This window comes from Artibeus jamaicensis, unplaced genomic scaffold, assembly GCF_021234435.1.
Source record: "Artibeus jamaicensis isolate MK-2021 breed Jamaican fruit bat unplaced genomic scaffold, CSHL_Jam_final scaffold_1689, whole genome shotgun sequence".
Lineage (NCBI taxonomy): Eukaryota > Metazoa > Chordata > Mammalia > Chiroptera > Phyllostomidae > Artibeus > Artibeus jamaicensis.
The window spans coordinates 1,907,935-1,924,088 of NW_026522029.1; the positions used below are offsets into that span (position 1 = coordinate 1,907,935).

A 16,154-nucleotide genomic window follows, 5' to 3' on the forward strand; every position below is an offset into this window, starting at 1 on the left:
TGTACTGCTGGTGGGAATGCAGACTGGTGCAGCCACTATAGAAACCAATATGGAGTTTTCTCAGAAAATTAAAAATGGAACTGCCTTATGACCAGCAATCAGACTTTGGGTATATATCTAAAGAAACCCAAAATGCTAAAAAAAGAATGATATCTTAACCGTTTTTGACCACATGGACGGACCTAGGGGTATTATGCTCAGTGAAATAGGTAAGTGAAATACCATATGATTTCACTTACATATGGAAACTAAAGAACAAAATAAACAAAATAGAAATAGACTCATAGGTACAGAGAACAGATGGATGGTTGCCAGAGGGGCGGAAAAGGTGAAAGGATTAAGAAGTTCACATTAGCCCTGGCTGGGTTACTCAATTGGTTAGAGTGTTGGCCCGATACACCAAGGTTGCAGGTTCCATCCTCAGTCAGAGCACATACAAGAAGCAACCAATGAATGTGTGAATAAGTGCAACAGCAAATGGATGTTCCTCTCTCTCTCTCTCTCTTCCCCCACTTCTCTCTCTCTCTCTTTCTCTCAAATCAGTTTTTGAAAAGTACAAATTGGTATTCACAAAATAGTCATGGGGATGTAAAGTACAGCATAGGGAATAGTCAGTAATATTGTAATAACTGTATGGTGCCAAGTGGGCCCTGGAAGTATGACTGAACGCTTCGTAAAGTATTTGACTGTCTAACCACTATGCTGTGCCCCTGAAGCAAATTCAAAAGAATAATGAATGTAAACTGTAATTGAAAAAGAAAATATTTTAAAGGCATAGGCTTAGCTGTTAAGGTAAATACACACCAGACACCTGATTCCGACAATATGACACTAATTTTCATTGATTCTGTCCCCTGTAGCTGGAACTGGGCACCAGTATTTTTGAAAACATTGCCTGTCTGATGTATGACAGCCTGGACTGGAAGCGGCAGCATGAGCACTATCTGGAAAGCATGCAGCTCATTAACGTCCCACAATTGGTTAGTGAGAAACCTCCCTTAGAAGCCCCAGTGATTTCTGAGGTAGGCACGTGCTCGGATGTCTTTAGTGCACTGAGAGAGAAGCCGAACAACTTAATTTTCACATTGATGAAACAGATTTAAAAAAGCCTCAAAAAAGTAGTTTGTAGCAAGGTTATTTTATTCTGCCTGCTGGGATTTAATAGTGAGGATGGGAACAAGGAAAGGCCCCCAGGGACGGTATGAAGGGGCATCGATGCGGTAGGGGCTTTACAAAGCTCCCAACTTCCTGCCACGCGAGGGGGTGCCACACTGTTCCAGCCCACGGTGCAGGAAATGATGCCTGGGACAGGGAGGGCTCTCAGGAAGTTCACCGCGATGTCTATCAGCTCCCACCTCGGGCTAGCCCTGTGCGAGGCCCAGGCGGTGCAACAACGAACAAGACTCTTCTGCGCCCTCCCCACTGAGGTTAACTTTCAAAGGGGTCAGCGGTCACATTGAGAGCAGTTTCAACAGCAAAGGACAAGCGCTGTGAGAAGTCAGCTCAGAGGCGGGAGCAGTAGGGCCTGGCCGCCACGCGGATCCGGGGAGGAGCAGGAAGGGGACAGAAGGGTCAGGGCAACCTTGCCCGGCAGGGAAAGCCATGTGGTGAAGGCCAGGAGGAGGAATGGCCGAGGGGAAAGCCTGATGGGGCAAAGGGGCAAAGCAGTGTGAGACGTAGAGGTCAAAGACAGAAGTGCTGGGGCACAAACCAGGACTGCGCGTGGACAGTGCTCCCATGCCACGTGGGTGCCGTGGGCAACAACCGCAGGCCCTGAACTCATGCTGAGTTAGAGTTTCCCCGCGAAGGTGACGGGAACCACTGAAGGGGTCTATGAGGGAGAACGGCGTGATTCTGGGTTGCGGGGTCGGGGGGGCAGGGGGCGCCCTCGGAACTCGGAACTCGCAGTGCCTCCGATGCATCGCACGCGCTCCAGGCAAAGTGCTCAGGGCGCCGAGCTGCGGGGAGAACCGGAAGGCGCCCCTGTGGTTCAGTCTTCCGGGTCAGTCTTCCGGGTCAGTTTCCGGGTGCTGGACCCCAACGCCAGCAAATGGCTTTATGGTGCGAGCGACTGTGATCGTACAATCGCAGCATCCTGTCAGACCCTATCTGACCACACTTGCTGAAAGCACCTCCCAACCAGCCATCTCAGCTGTGTGTTTGTAATTATTCTTTTAGATGCCACAATCTGCTGTTCTCAGCACCGGGAAGAAGAAAGCACAAAATGGAGAACCACAACCCCGGGCATCAGGCACGTGTGAGGCCGGTTGCTGGGCCAGGGGCTGGGCTTTCAGGAATAGTGACCGCCCTCCACGTGGCTTTCCTCTCCCTCCCACCCCCCTCCCCCGGGGCCTGCATTTGTGACTACGTGGGCCCCGTTTGAATTGGTGGGTGAGCTCTAATGAAAGAATGGAGACTGCACCTTGACTGAGCCGGGAGGTTTTGTCTCTTGCACAGTGGTTTCCGTCACCATCCCCGAGGCAGACATGCGGTACTACAATGATTTGCTGAACCCGATTCCAGAAGAATTCATCTCTGTGCCCCTGATTCTGCACTGCATGCTGGAACAGGTAGGTGGGCGCCCTTGGAGACGCTTTCCAGGTGGACAGCTTCACGTTAGTCGCTTCATCTCTCTTTGCTTCCGTGCTTTAAAAACTATTGTAAAATTAAATACACCATACCTGAATGCATTCTCCTGTACAAAGATTAGACCACTTTAGGGAACACAAAAGTTTGCTTTGATCATCACCTGCAATTCTCTGTCTTTTGCCATGCTCTGAGATAGCTTCTATAACATTCCCTGAAGTTTTAGTAAACATGCCCTTAAAACTGCCTTTTGTATTTTAAGGAAAGAGAAAGAGGAGTGGGGCAGGTGGGTGGGGTAGTTTAATGGTCTTTGACTATCTCTAAAATGTCTTTTATTCTTGTAGACTGGCAGCATTTTCTATTTCTGAGGCCAGCTTTAGTCATTAGTATTTTTTAAGAAATATGTCCATCTTATTTGTGCTTTGAATATCCTGCAGAGTTCTGTGTTCACTTTCCTGCATTATTTAATTTCCTTCCTGTCTGGTCACGTTCCTTTCCAATGACTGATGTCATTTACTGGTGCCCTCTCTTTTCTACATCACAGTTTCTGTATCTATTGCACTGGACGTTTCAAAGAACCGGCATTTGTTTCATCGGTCGACTCCTTTTTACTTTTTATTTAGTTTTTCATGTACCTTTATAATTTCCTTCTGCTTTCTTTGGGCTTATTTTGTATTTCATTTTGATAGAAGCCTTATTTATTTTTGGTCTGTTTTGCTTCACTTAAGGGTGCACATTTCCTTCTATTTCTTTGGCTACATCCTGACTGGAAGTGTATTCCATTCCACGTCTTTTATTTTTTATGGCCACTCCTTATTGTCAACTAATTCTACTGCATTAAGGTTAGTAAACCGGGAATGCATGTCACAATAAACACTTTTTTAATTTCCTGACTTACTGAGGGGCCTGGTGGACACATTCACTTTTTATCAATATGTAGTATTTGACAGTTTCTTATTAATCAATTCATTTAATCCTTGGAACAACCCAGTGAAACAGGAATTATTTTTACTCTTTGACTTTACAGATAAGGAAACCAAGGCATCAAAAGTTTCACTGACTTGTCCGAGTAGTGAGTGACAGAAACCGCTTTTGAAACTGGTCAGTCTGAGTGGAGAAGCTTTGAGGGCATTGCTTTGCTGTCTGCCTCCTGAGGTTCCTGGTGAGCAGCCTGATGTCCGTCTGATCCTCCTTCCTTTGTAGATACTCTGGTTTTCTTTCTGGCAGCTATTAGAATTTTCTCTTTATAATTGGTAACACAAGGCTGTGTCTAGCTGTGGCTTTGTTTGTTTTGACATGGCCTTCATGATGTAAGACATGATAACCTGGTTTCTGATCACACTCCGAGTAAAATCAAACTTCTTGACACTGGTCCATGAAGACACTACAGCTTTGGTTCTGGGCCCTGCGCGTCATCTCGTTTCTTGTTCCCACCCAGCCTCCGCCCCCAACACACACTCACTGTTCATTATGCACACAAGCCTTCTGGGTTTTCCTCACACCCACTACTTAACTCCACCACGTTCTTCACTTTGGCTTCTCCTCCTAGACAGTCTGGCTCCCACCTGCCTGCCTGGTGGATTTTCCTTGTCGCTCAGTGCCCAGTGCCAGTGGCAGCCCTTAACTGAGCTTCCTCTGATGGCTTGGTCTAACGAAGCCTTTCTCTACTGCATTGCCTGGAGGTGTTCTCTTGTCAACAACCAGTCTGTTAAAAATACACCCGTTTGCTTTGTGCCTCACCTTTGTTCTAGGACTGGGAGTGTACGTTCCATGCACGCAGGGACTTAACTAGTCTTGCTCATTGTTGTATGCCCAGCACACGCTACCTACACCCAAACTGGAGTAGACACTGAATATTCATTTGTCGAAATAAATTACATTTTGAAAATATTATTTCTCCTATTGATTTATCCTTATTAGTATTAGATGGATGTTAGAATTTCTGTTTTTTCCTTCTTGTCTTTATATTTTTCTTTCAATTTTATCATTTGGGGAATTCCTGCTTAACTTCCTACTAATTCATTCTTCAGTGGAGTCCGGTCTGCTATTGAAGTTTTGTTTCAAAAGTAGTGTTTTTAATTTACAAATTCTCTAATTTTTTTATAACTACTTGTTATTGTTCTTATATCATGCATATAACACATTCTTCTCTCTCTCTCTGAATATTAAAATATTTAAAGTTCTTTTCAGATATATCATTTCTGGTACCTCCAGTACACATTTGTGTGTCTGTTGACTGCTTTAATTTTCTAATCAATTAGGTAATAAGCACACTCATGTTTGCCTTTAATTGCCCCATAAGGTTTTGGGGAGACCAATAATTTTATATATCAATAAAGCTGTAAAAGCTTAAAAACCCGATACAGCTTGCGGCATCATCATTTTATTTATCTTAGTCTTTCTTATTCTATTCAACTAAACTCGAAGCAACAAACATTAGCCATCTACTGTATTCCAGCACCAAGAGAGCTCAGTGCCTGACACATAGAAGGTATCAAATAATAGTTACATGCTGGCTGAATAAATGCTCAGTAATAATAGGGTGGAAAAATGGAAGTGTAAGAGGAGTGGGTTGGAATTTTACAGGATAGGGTATTAGAGTCTCACATGTCAGAGATGGAAGTTTTTTTTAAATATATTTTATTGATTATGCTATTACAGTTGTCCCATTTTTTCCCCTTTATTCCCCACTGCACTGTTCCCCCCTTCCACCAGCATTCCCACCTTAGTTCATGTCTATGGGTTATACATATAAGTTCTTTGATTTCTGCATTTCCCATACTGTTCTTAACCTCCCCCTGTCTATTTTGCACCTACCATTTATGCTTCTTATTCCCTATACCTTTTCCCCCTTTCTCCCCCTCCCCTCTCCCCCTCCCTGCTGATAACCCTCCATGTGATCTCCATTTCTGTGATTCTGTTCCTGTTCTAGTTGTTTGCTTAGTTCATTTTTGTTTTTGTTTTTTTAGGTTTGGTTGTGAGTTTGTTGTCATTTTACTGCTCATATTTTTTATCTTCTTCTTTTTTTTTTTAGATAAATCTGTTTAACATTTCATATAAGAAGGGCTTGGTAATGATGAACTCCTTTAACTTGACCTTATCTGGGAAGCACTTTATCTGCCCTTTCATTCTAAATGATAGCTTTGTTGGCTAGAGTAATCTTGAATATAGGTCCTTGCCTTTCATGAATTTGAGTACTTCTTTCCAGCCTCTTCTTTCCTGAAAGGTTTCTTTTAAGAAATCAGCTAATAGTCTTATGGGAACTCCTTTGTAGGTAACTGTCTCCTTTTCTCTTGCTGCTTTTAGGATTTTTTCTTTGTCTTTAATTATGGGTAGCTTAATGATGATGTGCCTTGGTGTGTTCCTCTCTGGATCCAACTTCTTTGGGACTCTCTGAGCTTTCTGGACTTCCTGGAAGTCTATTTCTTTTGCCAGATTCGGGAATTTCTCCTTCACTATGTTTTTAAATAAGTGTTCAATTTCTTGCTCTTCCTCTTCTCCTTCTGACATCCCTATGATTCAAATATTGGAGCGTTTAAGCTTGTCCCAGAGATTCCTAAGCCTGTCATTTTTGAATTGTTGTTTCTTCATCCTGTTCTGGGTGAATGTTTCTTCCTTCTGGTTAAAACCATTATATGAGTCCTGGTCTCCTTCCTGTTAACTGTTCGTTCCCTGTACATTTTCCTTTGTTTCACTTTTCACTTTTTCCTCTGTTTTTCAACCATACTCAACCAATTCTGTGAGCATCCTGATTACCAGTGTTTTGAACTCTGCATCTGATAGGTTGGCTCTTGCTTCATTGCTTAGTTGTATTTTTTCTGGAGCTTTGATCTGTTCTTTCATTTGGGCCATATTTTTTTTTGTCTTGTCGTGCCTGTTATGTAGTAAGGGGCAGAGTCTTAGGTGTTCACCAAGACGGGGCAACCCTTGTTGCTGCCTTATGATGCTCTCTGTGGTGCAGGTGTCCGGGAGGGAACAATGGCAAATGCTCAGCTCTTGCCAGGCTTTCATTCACTTGCCTCACTTCCCACAAGCAAATTAGGTCCTTTTGTTGATGACTCCCAGGTGGGTAGGTTTGTGTATGTTCTAGGACCCTGTGGGTCTCTCCAACAAACTCTCCTGTGAGGCTGGGAGTTTCTCCCGGCTCCTCAACCCCCACAGGTGTTTCCAGTCAGAAGTTTGAGGCTTTATTTCCCGGCACTGGAGCCCTGAGTTGTGTGCTCTGTCTCGCTCCCCAGTTGTTCCTCCTGATTTATCTGCACTCGAATGTGGGACCGCCCACCCCACCAGCCACCACCTTGCCTCCAGTCCTCTCCACCCGGCTGCCCGACTCCGCCCCTCCTACCGGTCTGGATGAATGTTTTGTCTTTAATTCCTTGGTTGTTGGACTTCCTTACAATTGGATTTTCTGTCAGTTCTGGTTGTTTTTTGTTTTTAAATTTGTTGTTCTCCTTCTTTTGGTTGTGTGAGGAGGCACAGTGTGTCTACCCAGGCCTCCATCTTGGAAAAGATAGAACAGTTTTGAATGGTCGTTTGTGATTGGAGTGGGTCCAAGAGCTGGATGGAAAAGAGAGAGTAGAGGCGTGAGTCACTTTTCTGAAAGTAAGGAGTTGACAGAAGGTGAAGTATGAGACTATTCTGTTATCAGTCTACAGCGGTAGTTCTCAACGGAGGGTGATTTGCCTCCCAAAGACATTTGGCAATGACTGGAGATATTTTGGTTATCACAATTGGAGGGGTTCTCCTGGCATCAAATAAGTAGAGGCCAGGGATGCTCCTACAGTTTCTGCAGTGCACGAAATAGCCCCACAACATAATGCTGTAGTTCAAAATGCCTTCAGTTCGAAGGCTGGGAAACCCCCTGGAGGGATGCGAAGTCACAGAGGGTGACTGGGATCTAAGGGGAAGAGAAAGGCTGTATGTTGGGTGCTTCCCTTGATTATATTTCAACTTCCTTGGTTTACCAGGCACATTGAACAAGGCTCGTGATCTTTCTAGACCTCACTCTCCATGTGCAGCAGACTATTACCCTTTACTGACTTCACCTTTTCTATCTTAAAGAAAGATTGAGGACTTGACCTAACCCTAGTTCTTCCCCTCAGTAGCCTGGGGCCTGAACCAGTCACCTAACTTCACTTCCCCTGGTGTCTCTCTCTGTAAGATGGAAAATAACATCTGCCCCCCCCCCACAGCGTTGCTGTGAGGCTTAATGAGCTCATGTATGTGAAGGTGCAGCACAGGATGCCAGGCATGTGGTTGGCATTCAGTAAATATTTACTGAATCTCTTACAAGGTGTATAAGCATTCTTTTTTTTTAAGAGAGTAAATCATTAAGAAAAAATATGTTGTTTTTTAAATTTCTATCATGGTGAGTTTTCTTGTTTACCATTTGTATTTTGTTATCCTAATACATGTTATACCTACTTTAATGCATGGATTGAAGACATTTTTCCTTTTTTTTTTTTTTTTGGTAGTCATTGGTAATTACACTGCCATTTCGTATAAACGCTGCACTTTATTGATGGAAACTGCCATGTTTTTACCAAGAACAGTGGAAATATGTGAATATCAGTACAGAGCTGACCATTAAACCACCTCGTCTCAATGCTTTACCTCAACAGGTTGTGGCAACGGAAAAAGACCTTTTGCCACCCAGTCTGGTGGAGCCGCCCCCCAGAGCGGACGGGCTGGACCACAGAATCGCAGCTCACATTGTGTCCATCCTGCCCTCGCTCTGTCTCACGGAGAGTGAGAAAAAGGTCAGATGGCGCGCGGTGGCCAAAGTGCGTGCGTGTTGCGAGAAAGTATGTGTTCTCTCTTTAAAGCGATGTTATCTCATTTGAATAGAATCTCCATAAAATATTTTTATGTGAAGAAGAGAGCAAAAGCGAAGCGGTGCCTGAAGGCCCGCTGCTGCTGAACTACCATGATGCGTTTGCCCGTAAGAAGTACGCACTGCAGGTAATAATAACCCGTGTCCGTGAGGACAGCCGATGCGAGAAAGCCCGTTCAGTTACAGAAATCTTAATCTGATAGCTTTACCATTGCTAACGAAAAGTAGTGTACAAAGTGAATACCTATTTGCAGAGTGAGATCTCAGAAAATGGAAATGTATAAGGGAGAAATCAGTGTCATCGAAGAAAACTTTCCTATTTATAGTGGTCCAATAAACCATTAAATTGATTGTGACTACCCCTGGTTGGTGTAGCTCAGTGGATTGAGCACGGGCCTGCGAAGCAAAGGATCAAGGTTCAATTCCCCATCAGGGCACATACCTGGGCTGCAGGCCAGTTCCCAGCAGGGGACACCTGAGAGGCAACCATACATTGATATTTCTCTCCCTCTCTCCTTCCCTTCACTTCTAAAGATAAATAAAAATCTTAAAAAAATTGATTGTGACTATACCACATTTTCATTAAAACTTTATAGTGATTTGCTTTAAATATCTGCTAATATGAAAAAACTAGTGGAGGCCACAAAAGACTCTCAGAAGGGAGAGATGAATATACATGAGACTTTGGCAGTTTGTTACTGCGAATGAAGACTGTCATTTCTGTGCACCAGGAACCTCTGGCAAAGTGAGAACTAGCTTTTTTGACCCTCAGCAAAACACCAATGGTTTGTCTTCCCCAATTAGCCGTGATTTCCCCTGTTCCCAAATAATGAGAGGGCAGGGATTACGTTCTGCCTTCTCCATATGCATGAGGCACTTGACAGCTGACTTGAATGTCTTCCCGTCATGCTGCTCTTTTCATCAGGACCAAAAGGATTTTGACCCAGTTCAAATTGAGGAGGAGATGCAGGCCAGGCTGCCGCTGTGGGAATTCCTTGAGTTCCCTCTGCCCCCACCGTGGAACAGCATTAAACGTCTGGCTGCAATTCATGAGCTCATGCACTTTTGTACAAACGGTGAGTACATTGCTTTGTCTTAGCTTACATTCATTCATTTATGGTCATGTGTGCCCCTTAAGATTGCACCCAAGAGTATTTTGATGGTTGAAAGACCATTTGGAGGCTGGGGGTGGTGGGTATTTTGAATGATTACAATTTTCTTCTCTGGAATAATGCTATTAGCCATACTATCATAGCTACAATGCTTAACCCTCAACTTGTTGTACTGGGTGTTCTCGCCACTGTGCTCCCTGCGCCCCATCCCCCTATGCCACACCCCCTCACTGACATCATTGGTGATGAGGTGGTAACCTTCCCCTGGTTGGGGAGTAGAGGAATGAGAGCGTCCCCTGCTGGAGTGGTGCTGAGAGTGTGTTGATTCCAGGGAAGCTGCTCTCACAAGAGGAAGGGCCATTTTAAGCTCTTGGAGGATAGTGCAAAGAAGTGCCATTAAGGATATTAAAATCAGCTTCTCATTGCAGAGTTCACTGGAATTTTATGTTCTAGACAGTCATTTCCTAGAACAAATTCTATTCATATTCAAGGCAGTAGGCAGATGCATTCCTGCTTGCAGGAAGAAATAAGAAATTACACAGACATCTTTATTTGACAAGAAAGTATTTGGCCTAGAAAGAAAATAGCATGTACAGATTCTTCCTTCTCATTTCTTTTCCAACTCTAAGCAAATTACAAAATACTTTATATGGATTTAAATGATTAGTTGTTAATACCTACCTCCTACCCCTATACGTTAGACTTCTGAAGTTCAAGAACTAAATCTTTTCTCTGAGGCTCAGGCACCTATGACAAAGCCTAAAACATAGAAAACAAAAATGAATGAACAAGTGAGGGAGTGAGTGGATGGACACACTTACACTTATGGGTAAATATGCAAATGAATAGAGTTCACAGAAAGCTGATAACCTTTGAAGTGCAATTATGGAAAGTACAGCACCAGCCAAGAAGGTGGAAAGAGGCCTTTTCTGAGTCATCATGAAGAGGAAAGCCATTGAACACAACAGCAGATGTTAGACACAAGAGAGTGATTTTTCAGTTTTGAATTACAATAGCAGCAAGGGTGCTTTTGTTCAAAAAGGCTAAGTTTTAACCATGTTCAACCAATAGGGTACCCTGGAAATTCCATGTAAATTCCTCTGGACACATAATGCTTATTAAGCTATGAAGCAGTTTTGGGAGCATTATCTTGACAAATTACATCTCGATTATGTAGCTTTCTTATTATTCGGCACCTTTGTTGTAGAATTGTGGAGCCCGTGTTGGTCAGGGCAATGCCCGTCCTGGTGGGACTCCCTCGGCCTTAGGGTGGGCACACCCCCAGCTGCCCCCATCAGCCTGTCCCAGGCGGTGAGGCTAGCATGCCTAGCAGCGCAGGTCCTGCTTTCTTACAGAGCCCTTAAGCTGGAACGAAGTAGAAAGAGCCTTCAAAGTGTTTACTTTTGAGAGTCTGAAACTCTCTGAGGTCGATGAAGAAGGGAAACTAACGCCTTCTAGGAAAATGAACGGGACCGATTCCGAGATGATCAACATACCCTGGGACAACCCTGCCCGGTTTGCTAAGCAGATCAGGCAGCAGTGCGTGATGAAACGGAGCAGAGAGGCCAGACACCAAGCAGGTACACTGCCTGGAGGGAACAGAAGGCGGTCTTGTGTTTTGTGCTTGTCGATGTTTGTAGTATTGTAGCTCATGAATCCTCTTTACACTGATTAGATGCTACGGAAGCCAAAGACAGAACTTTATTTGTGGATCCAAGTTTGTCAACATCTGTGAGAGATAACGAGATCAATAAAGACCCTTCAGATCCTGGTCAGTGTGATGCTGACAATACGAAGAACTCTGACCCAAATAATGAGAAACCCTTAGACCCTGAGGACAGAGAGCTGTCGGAGCAGCGGGCGGCCAGCTTGGAGACCCAGCTGCCGACGGAATCTCTGGGTGAGCGAACGTGCGTGCGTGTGCAGACGCTGTGAAGTATGTGCGATTCAAGCCAAAAGAGTGATTCAAGAGGCATTGTTTAAATTCTTCTCTATTTCTATTGAAAAATTGTTTAATGTGTCAGTTATTTGGGTAATTAAACTTAGTTACTGACTGCTGCTATTCAGTAAATCCTCCTTATGTCAACCCTTGTTTTTCAAAATATCCTAAAGCCTCTTAGTCCACTCTTACCTTAGTAAATGTAGTGCATTTTTATTTTAATCACTTAAACATATAATTATGAATTATATAATTACAGCTGGATTGAACCTAATCAAAACTTTTAACATTAGTATTTCTCAGGGTTTTGTGATTATGTGAAAAATTTGTTTTAGAACTACTTGCAAGAACATGATGAACTGCCCAGCACTTTATTCAGAATCACTGCTCCATGAACACTGATTCCTTCCCTCTCCTCCTTGTGGCTCGGGTAATTACCCTCATTCTAGAATATAACATCATGAACATTGTCATATTCGGAGGTATGGAAATATAGAAAAATACTAGGCTAAATTTTTATTCAGCTGTTGTACAAATAGCTATCAGATTAATTGCTTCAAATACGGCTCCGCTACTTCCCTGTTCATACCGTGCAGCGGCTCCCTACTCCCTGCAGGACCGAACCCAGCTCCTCGGGCTGCTGTGCACACTTTTCCCATGGTACCAGATCACTCCTCCCAGGCCCTTCCCACTGTTTCCCCTTTTGCTCACTCGTCCCGTGCTCTAGTCAAACAGACTCTAGGCCCTATTTTCTCTACACAGCCTGATTTTTTCAGTTTGGGGGTCTTTTCCCCACAGGACCCTCCACCTGGAGTTCTCTTTTGATTACATTCAGGTTTCAACAGCACCTCCCAGAAGCTTTGTTGGATGTGTCCACCTGGAAATGCCTCCTTAGCATTTCCGTGGTCATAGTTAGTCCGCAACTCTTCTACGGCATCAGGTGTTACTTCCTACCGTGTATTACAGTCATTCATGTGTCTGCACTCAAGCCTCCGTTACACTATTGCTTCTTAGAGGTCATAAGTAAGTTTGTCTTAAAAAATATTAACCAGCCCTGGCCAGTGTGGCTCAGTTGGTTGGAGCATCCTCCCATAGACCAGGAGATCACGAGTTCGTTTCCTTTTCAGGGCACGTGCCTGGGTTGTGGGTTTGGTCCCTGGTGGGGAAAAGTGCAGGATGTAACAATCTCTCTCTTCCTTTCTCTCTCTCTCTCTCTCTCTCTCTACACCTCTCCCCCCGCCACCCTTCCTTTCTCTCTGGGATAAAAAAAAATAACCATATACTAGAACATAAACAAAGTCTCAGCACATTTTCACAGGATCAAAACTAGAATATATCCTGAGACCACAGTAAAATTATGGAGGACATTAATTACAGAAAAATGAGAAATCCCCAAATTTTTAAATTAAGACATGTACCTCTGTATAGCACCTATGTTAAAGAAAGTCACTATAGAAATTAGGAAATATTTTGAACTGAATAATAATTAAAATACTAAATATCAAAATTTGTATAATGCAGCTAGAGATACTCAGATATATTTTAATTATATATTTAAATGAATACATTTTTAGATACCTAAAAATTAATTAGCTAAACATTAAACATCAACCTCAGTTAACAACTAAAATAAATTCAAATAAAGTAAAAGGAAGAAAATAAATCCATGACATAGAAAATATAGATGCAATATGGAAATACAAAAACCACAAAAGTTTGGCTCTTTGAAAAGACTTAAAATTGACCAATATTTTATAAAAAGCTGATCATAAAAAAGAGAAGTGTGAATAACCATACTAGGAATAAAACTGTAACAGGAAGAAACCAACTTCCCTTTGATCTTACAGAAATTCAAATAGTAAGAGGGTGTGAACAACCCGACTCCACTAAATCTAAAAGTGGAATGAGAACGTTACCAGAAGAGTATATCTTACCAAGAATGACTCAAGAAGAAATAGGAAACATGAATAGTCTTGTAACCATTTAAATAAGTTAAATCAATAATTTAAAATGTTCTCAAATAGGACATGCCAAACCCAAATGAGCTCATCTCCTAGTAACAAAACTTAAAAAAATAATTTTAATCTTAATGAAAATAATTCCAGGAAATAAAAAGAGGTATCCTTTCCTACTTTTTTTTTAATGAAGCTAGCATCAACCTTATAATAAAATCGTTCAGGATGGTACAACAACAATAAAAAAAATCAAACTTACTCATGAACATAAATGCAAAAATTTGAATAAAGTGTAGATGAAGTGATCTGGCAAAATGATAGTACCACATCACAAATAATTTGTGTTTTTATAACAGGAGTAGAAGGAAAAACATACATTGTAAAAATATGTAATTTGTCAGTCTAACTTACTAAGTAGCACATTAATGAGAAAAATAACAGTCATCTCAATAAATGCAGGAAAAGCACTTCAAATTCTACAGTAGTTTATGAAAAAAATTTTAGCAAACTAGTACTAGAAGAAAAATTACATTTTAAATGTTATTTTTTTCATTACAACAAATATTATGTATCAAGATGAAAAGTTGAAAGATTTTTCTTGAGATCAGGGGCTATCCATAATAAACACATGTATTTAATATGACATCGGAAATGCTAGCCAACTCAGTAAAGCAGGAAAAAGAGATAAAAGTATAAATACTGTGTTTGTAGAAAGCCAAAAATAATCCACACGCCAAAAATCGGGACCCACGTGAAAACTCACCAAGGAAGCTGTGGCTGTGAGAGAGTACACGCAGCACACCCACGTCCTGGGACATCTTTATGGTGGTTCGTTCTCCTAAATGTCTGTGTTCTGTAGACTCCTCCATGCATGTTATTTTTATAAATTTTTAAGCATTAAAAAAGTAAGTGGTTAGAGCCACAAGAGAGCAGGTGTTAGGTAAGCATTGAGTGAGTGGTGAACTTCACATGTTCACTTACCTAGACGAGGGTAGAAGAGGAAGTCATCAATGGAGTAAAATTGGGGGACTCTGCTTCAATATCGCTCTGCTTTGTTCTGAGCACTGTACTAAGGTATTTTGTATCCGCTAACTAATGCTTTATACAAACATCAAGCCTATGAGGAAAGATACTATTATCCCAGTTCTAGAGACAAGGAAATGAAGCCACAGAGGGGTCAAGTAACTTGTTCAACCATATAGGAAATCAGAATTCCAACAGAGGACTGATTCCAAACCAAAGTTTTCTTCACAGTGACTTAGAAATTGCTTGTGGTTCACCTGATGGTTTGCCATGTTCATAGACTCTTCTTCGTGCTGATGTTTGTCCTGATTTTGTTACCTTAGGGTCTTCCTTCCTTTCTTCCCATTAGGGTTGATTCCCTATTTCTCCTTTTTAAGGATGCTTATCTGTTAGCCCAGCTCACACACAAAAAAATTAAGCCAAACAAGTGCATCAGGGATGTTACGGCATTAGTTCATCTTGGGGAAATATAAGCATATGGCAAATTAGTTACTGTGAATTAATATGAGGCAGAATAAGCCAGGAGAGATATAAGACCTGAGGGTTTTTTCCCTTTGTTTTATTTGTTTGTTTGTTTTGTTTGCTTTTTCACCCCTTTGGAGCAACTGGTATGTGATTTTCCTCGGGCAGCTTTTGCCACCTGGTGGTCAAACCACATTAATTGGCATTCTGGGTCCTGGTGGAAAGTAGAAACTTACAACAACTTCCTAAAGTATTGGGGCTGAAAATATCAGTGTATCTGGAGACTGAGTGATCTTGAGAGTGGAGCCCATGACTTGTAAGGGGTACATCCTCTGCATGGTATATGCTGGCCCACCTCAAGGAACTGTTACATTTGAGTGGGGGAGGGCCGTGGAAGCTTAGTAGTGGCTGTTGTGTATGAGAGAATGTTTCGTTGTTGTGATCCTGCGTTTCTCCCTCAACTATGAATCACATTCCCAGAGCAGCCACTTTAAATCTTTTTAAACACAGCAGAAATTGTTCGTGTATTTCCTGCACAGCTATCTTAGCATCAAATACATATAAAAGCCTGTTCCTGGACACGAAGGGCTGAATATTTGTGCCTTTCTTAACCAAACACTGGATTTCCATCTGAGACTGTTTTTGAACTTGACAGGGCCTATTGGATATTTATGAAAAACCTGAGAGTTGATAACCGTGAGGCTATAGGTTTAGATGTGCCCTTTATGCTTGTTGGGTGTTTTTTTAATAAAGTAACTGCTTTGCAGAGGGATCTTGTTATCTCTAAAGTAAAACAGATTAGGAAAGCTGTTTTTCAAAGGGATGGGAACGCATCCATTTCCAGATGTGTGAAAAACTACTGAATCACACTGTCAAAGGGTTATGCAATTGAAGGCAGAAATCAAAAAGAAAGAAAAAATGATTTTTGTCCTACTATTAAATAAAGCGTTCAGATTAGTTTGAGAATGTTCTTTCATTTGACAAAATAACTGATGCAGTTTTTTTAAGAACATATTTTCCAAACGCAAGACTTTTTCTGCTGGATCCTTAATCACAGAAGGGAATATCAAATCTCCCGGAAATCTGGCAGACCGCAGAATAGAATAATTTTTATTCCACAGATTTCATATCAATTGCTTCAAGGACACATGGGACATCATGGTCTAGTTAGAGTTATAGTTGGCCTGAGTTTTCTCTTGAGTGGATATATTTAAATAAATACTGAACTGAGCTGACTTCACAGT

At 42.0% G+C, this 16,154-nt stretch overlaps 1 protein-coding gene across 1 annotated transcript in view; it reads left to right on the forward strand.

Moving 5' to 3' along the window:
* The window catches only part of SPAG17 (sperm associated antigen 17), a 185,500-nt gene that overhangs the window by 73,196 nt on the left and 96,150 nt on the right, over positions 1-16,154 (forward strand). The window contains exons 8-15 of the mRNA XM_053656086.1: positions 861-980; positions 2,179-2,251; positions 2,458-2,570; positions 8,208-8,345; positions 8,434-8,547; positions 9,345-9,495; positions 10,887-11,111; positions 11,207-11,431. Of these exons, the coding sequence (XP_053512061.1) occupies positions 861-980; positions 2,179-2,251; positions 2,458-2,570; positions 8,208-8,345; positions 8,434-8,547; positions 9,345-9,495; positions 10,887-11,111; positions 11,207-11,431 (1,159 nt within the window). The remainder of the gene's footprint in view (positions 1-860; positions 981-2,178; positions 2,252-2,457; positions 2,571-8,207; positions 8,346-8,433; positions 8,548-9,344; positions 9,496-10,886; positions 11,112-11,206; positions 11,432-16,154) is intronic.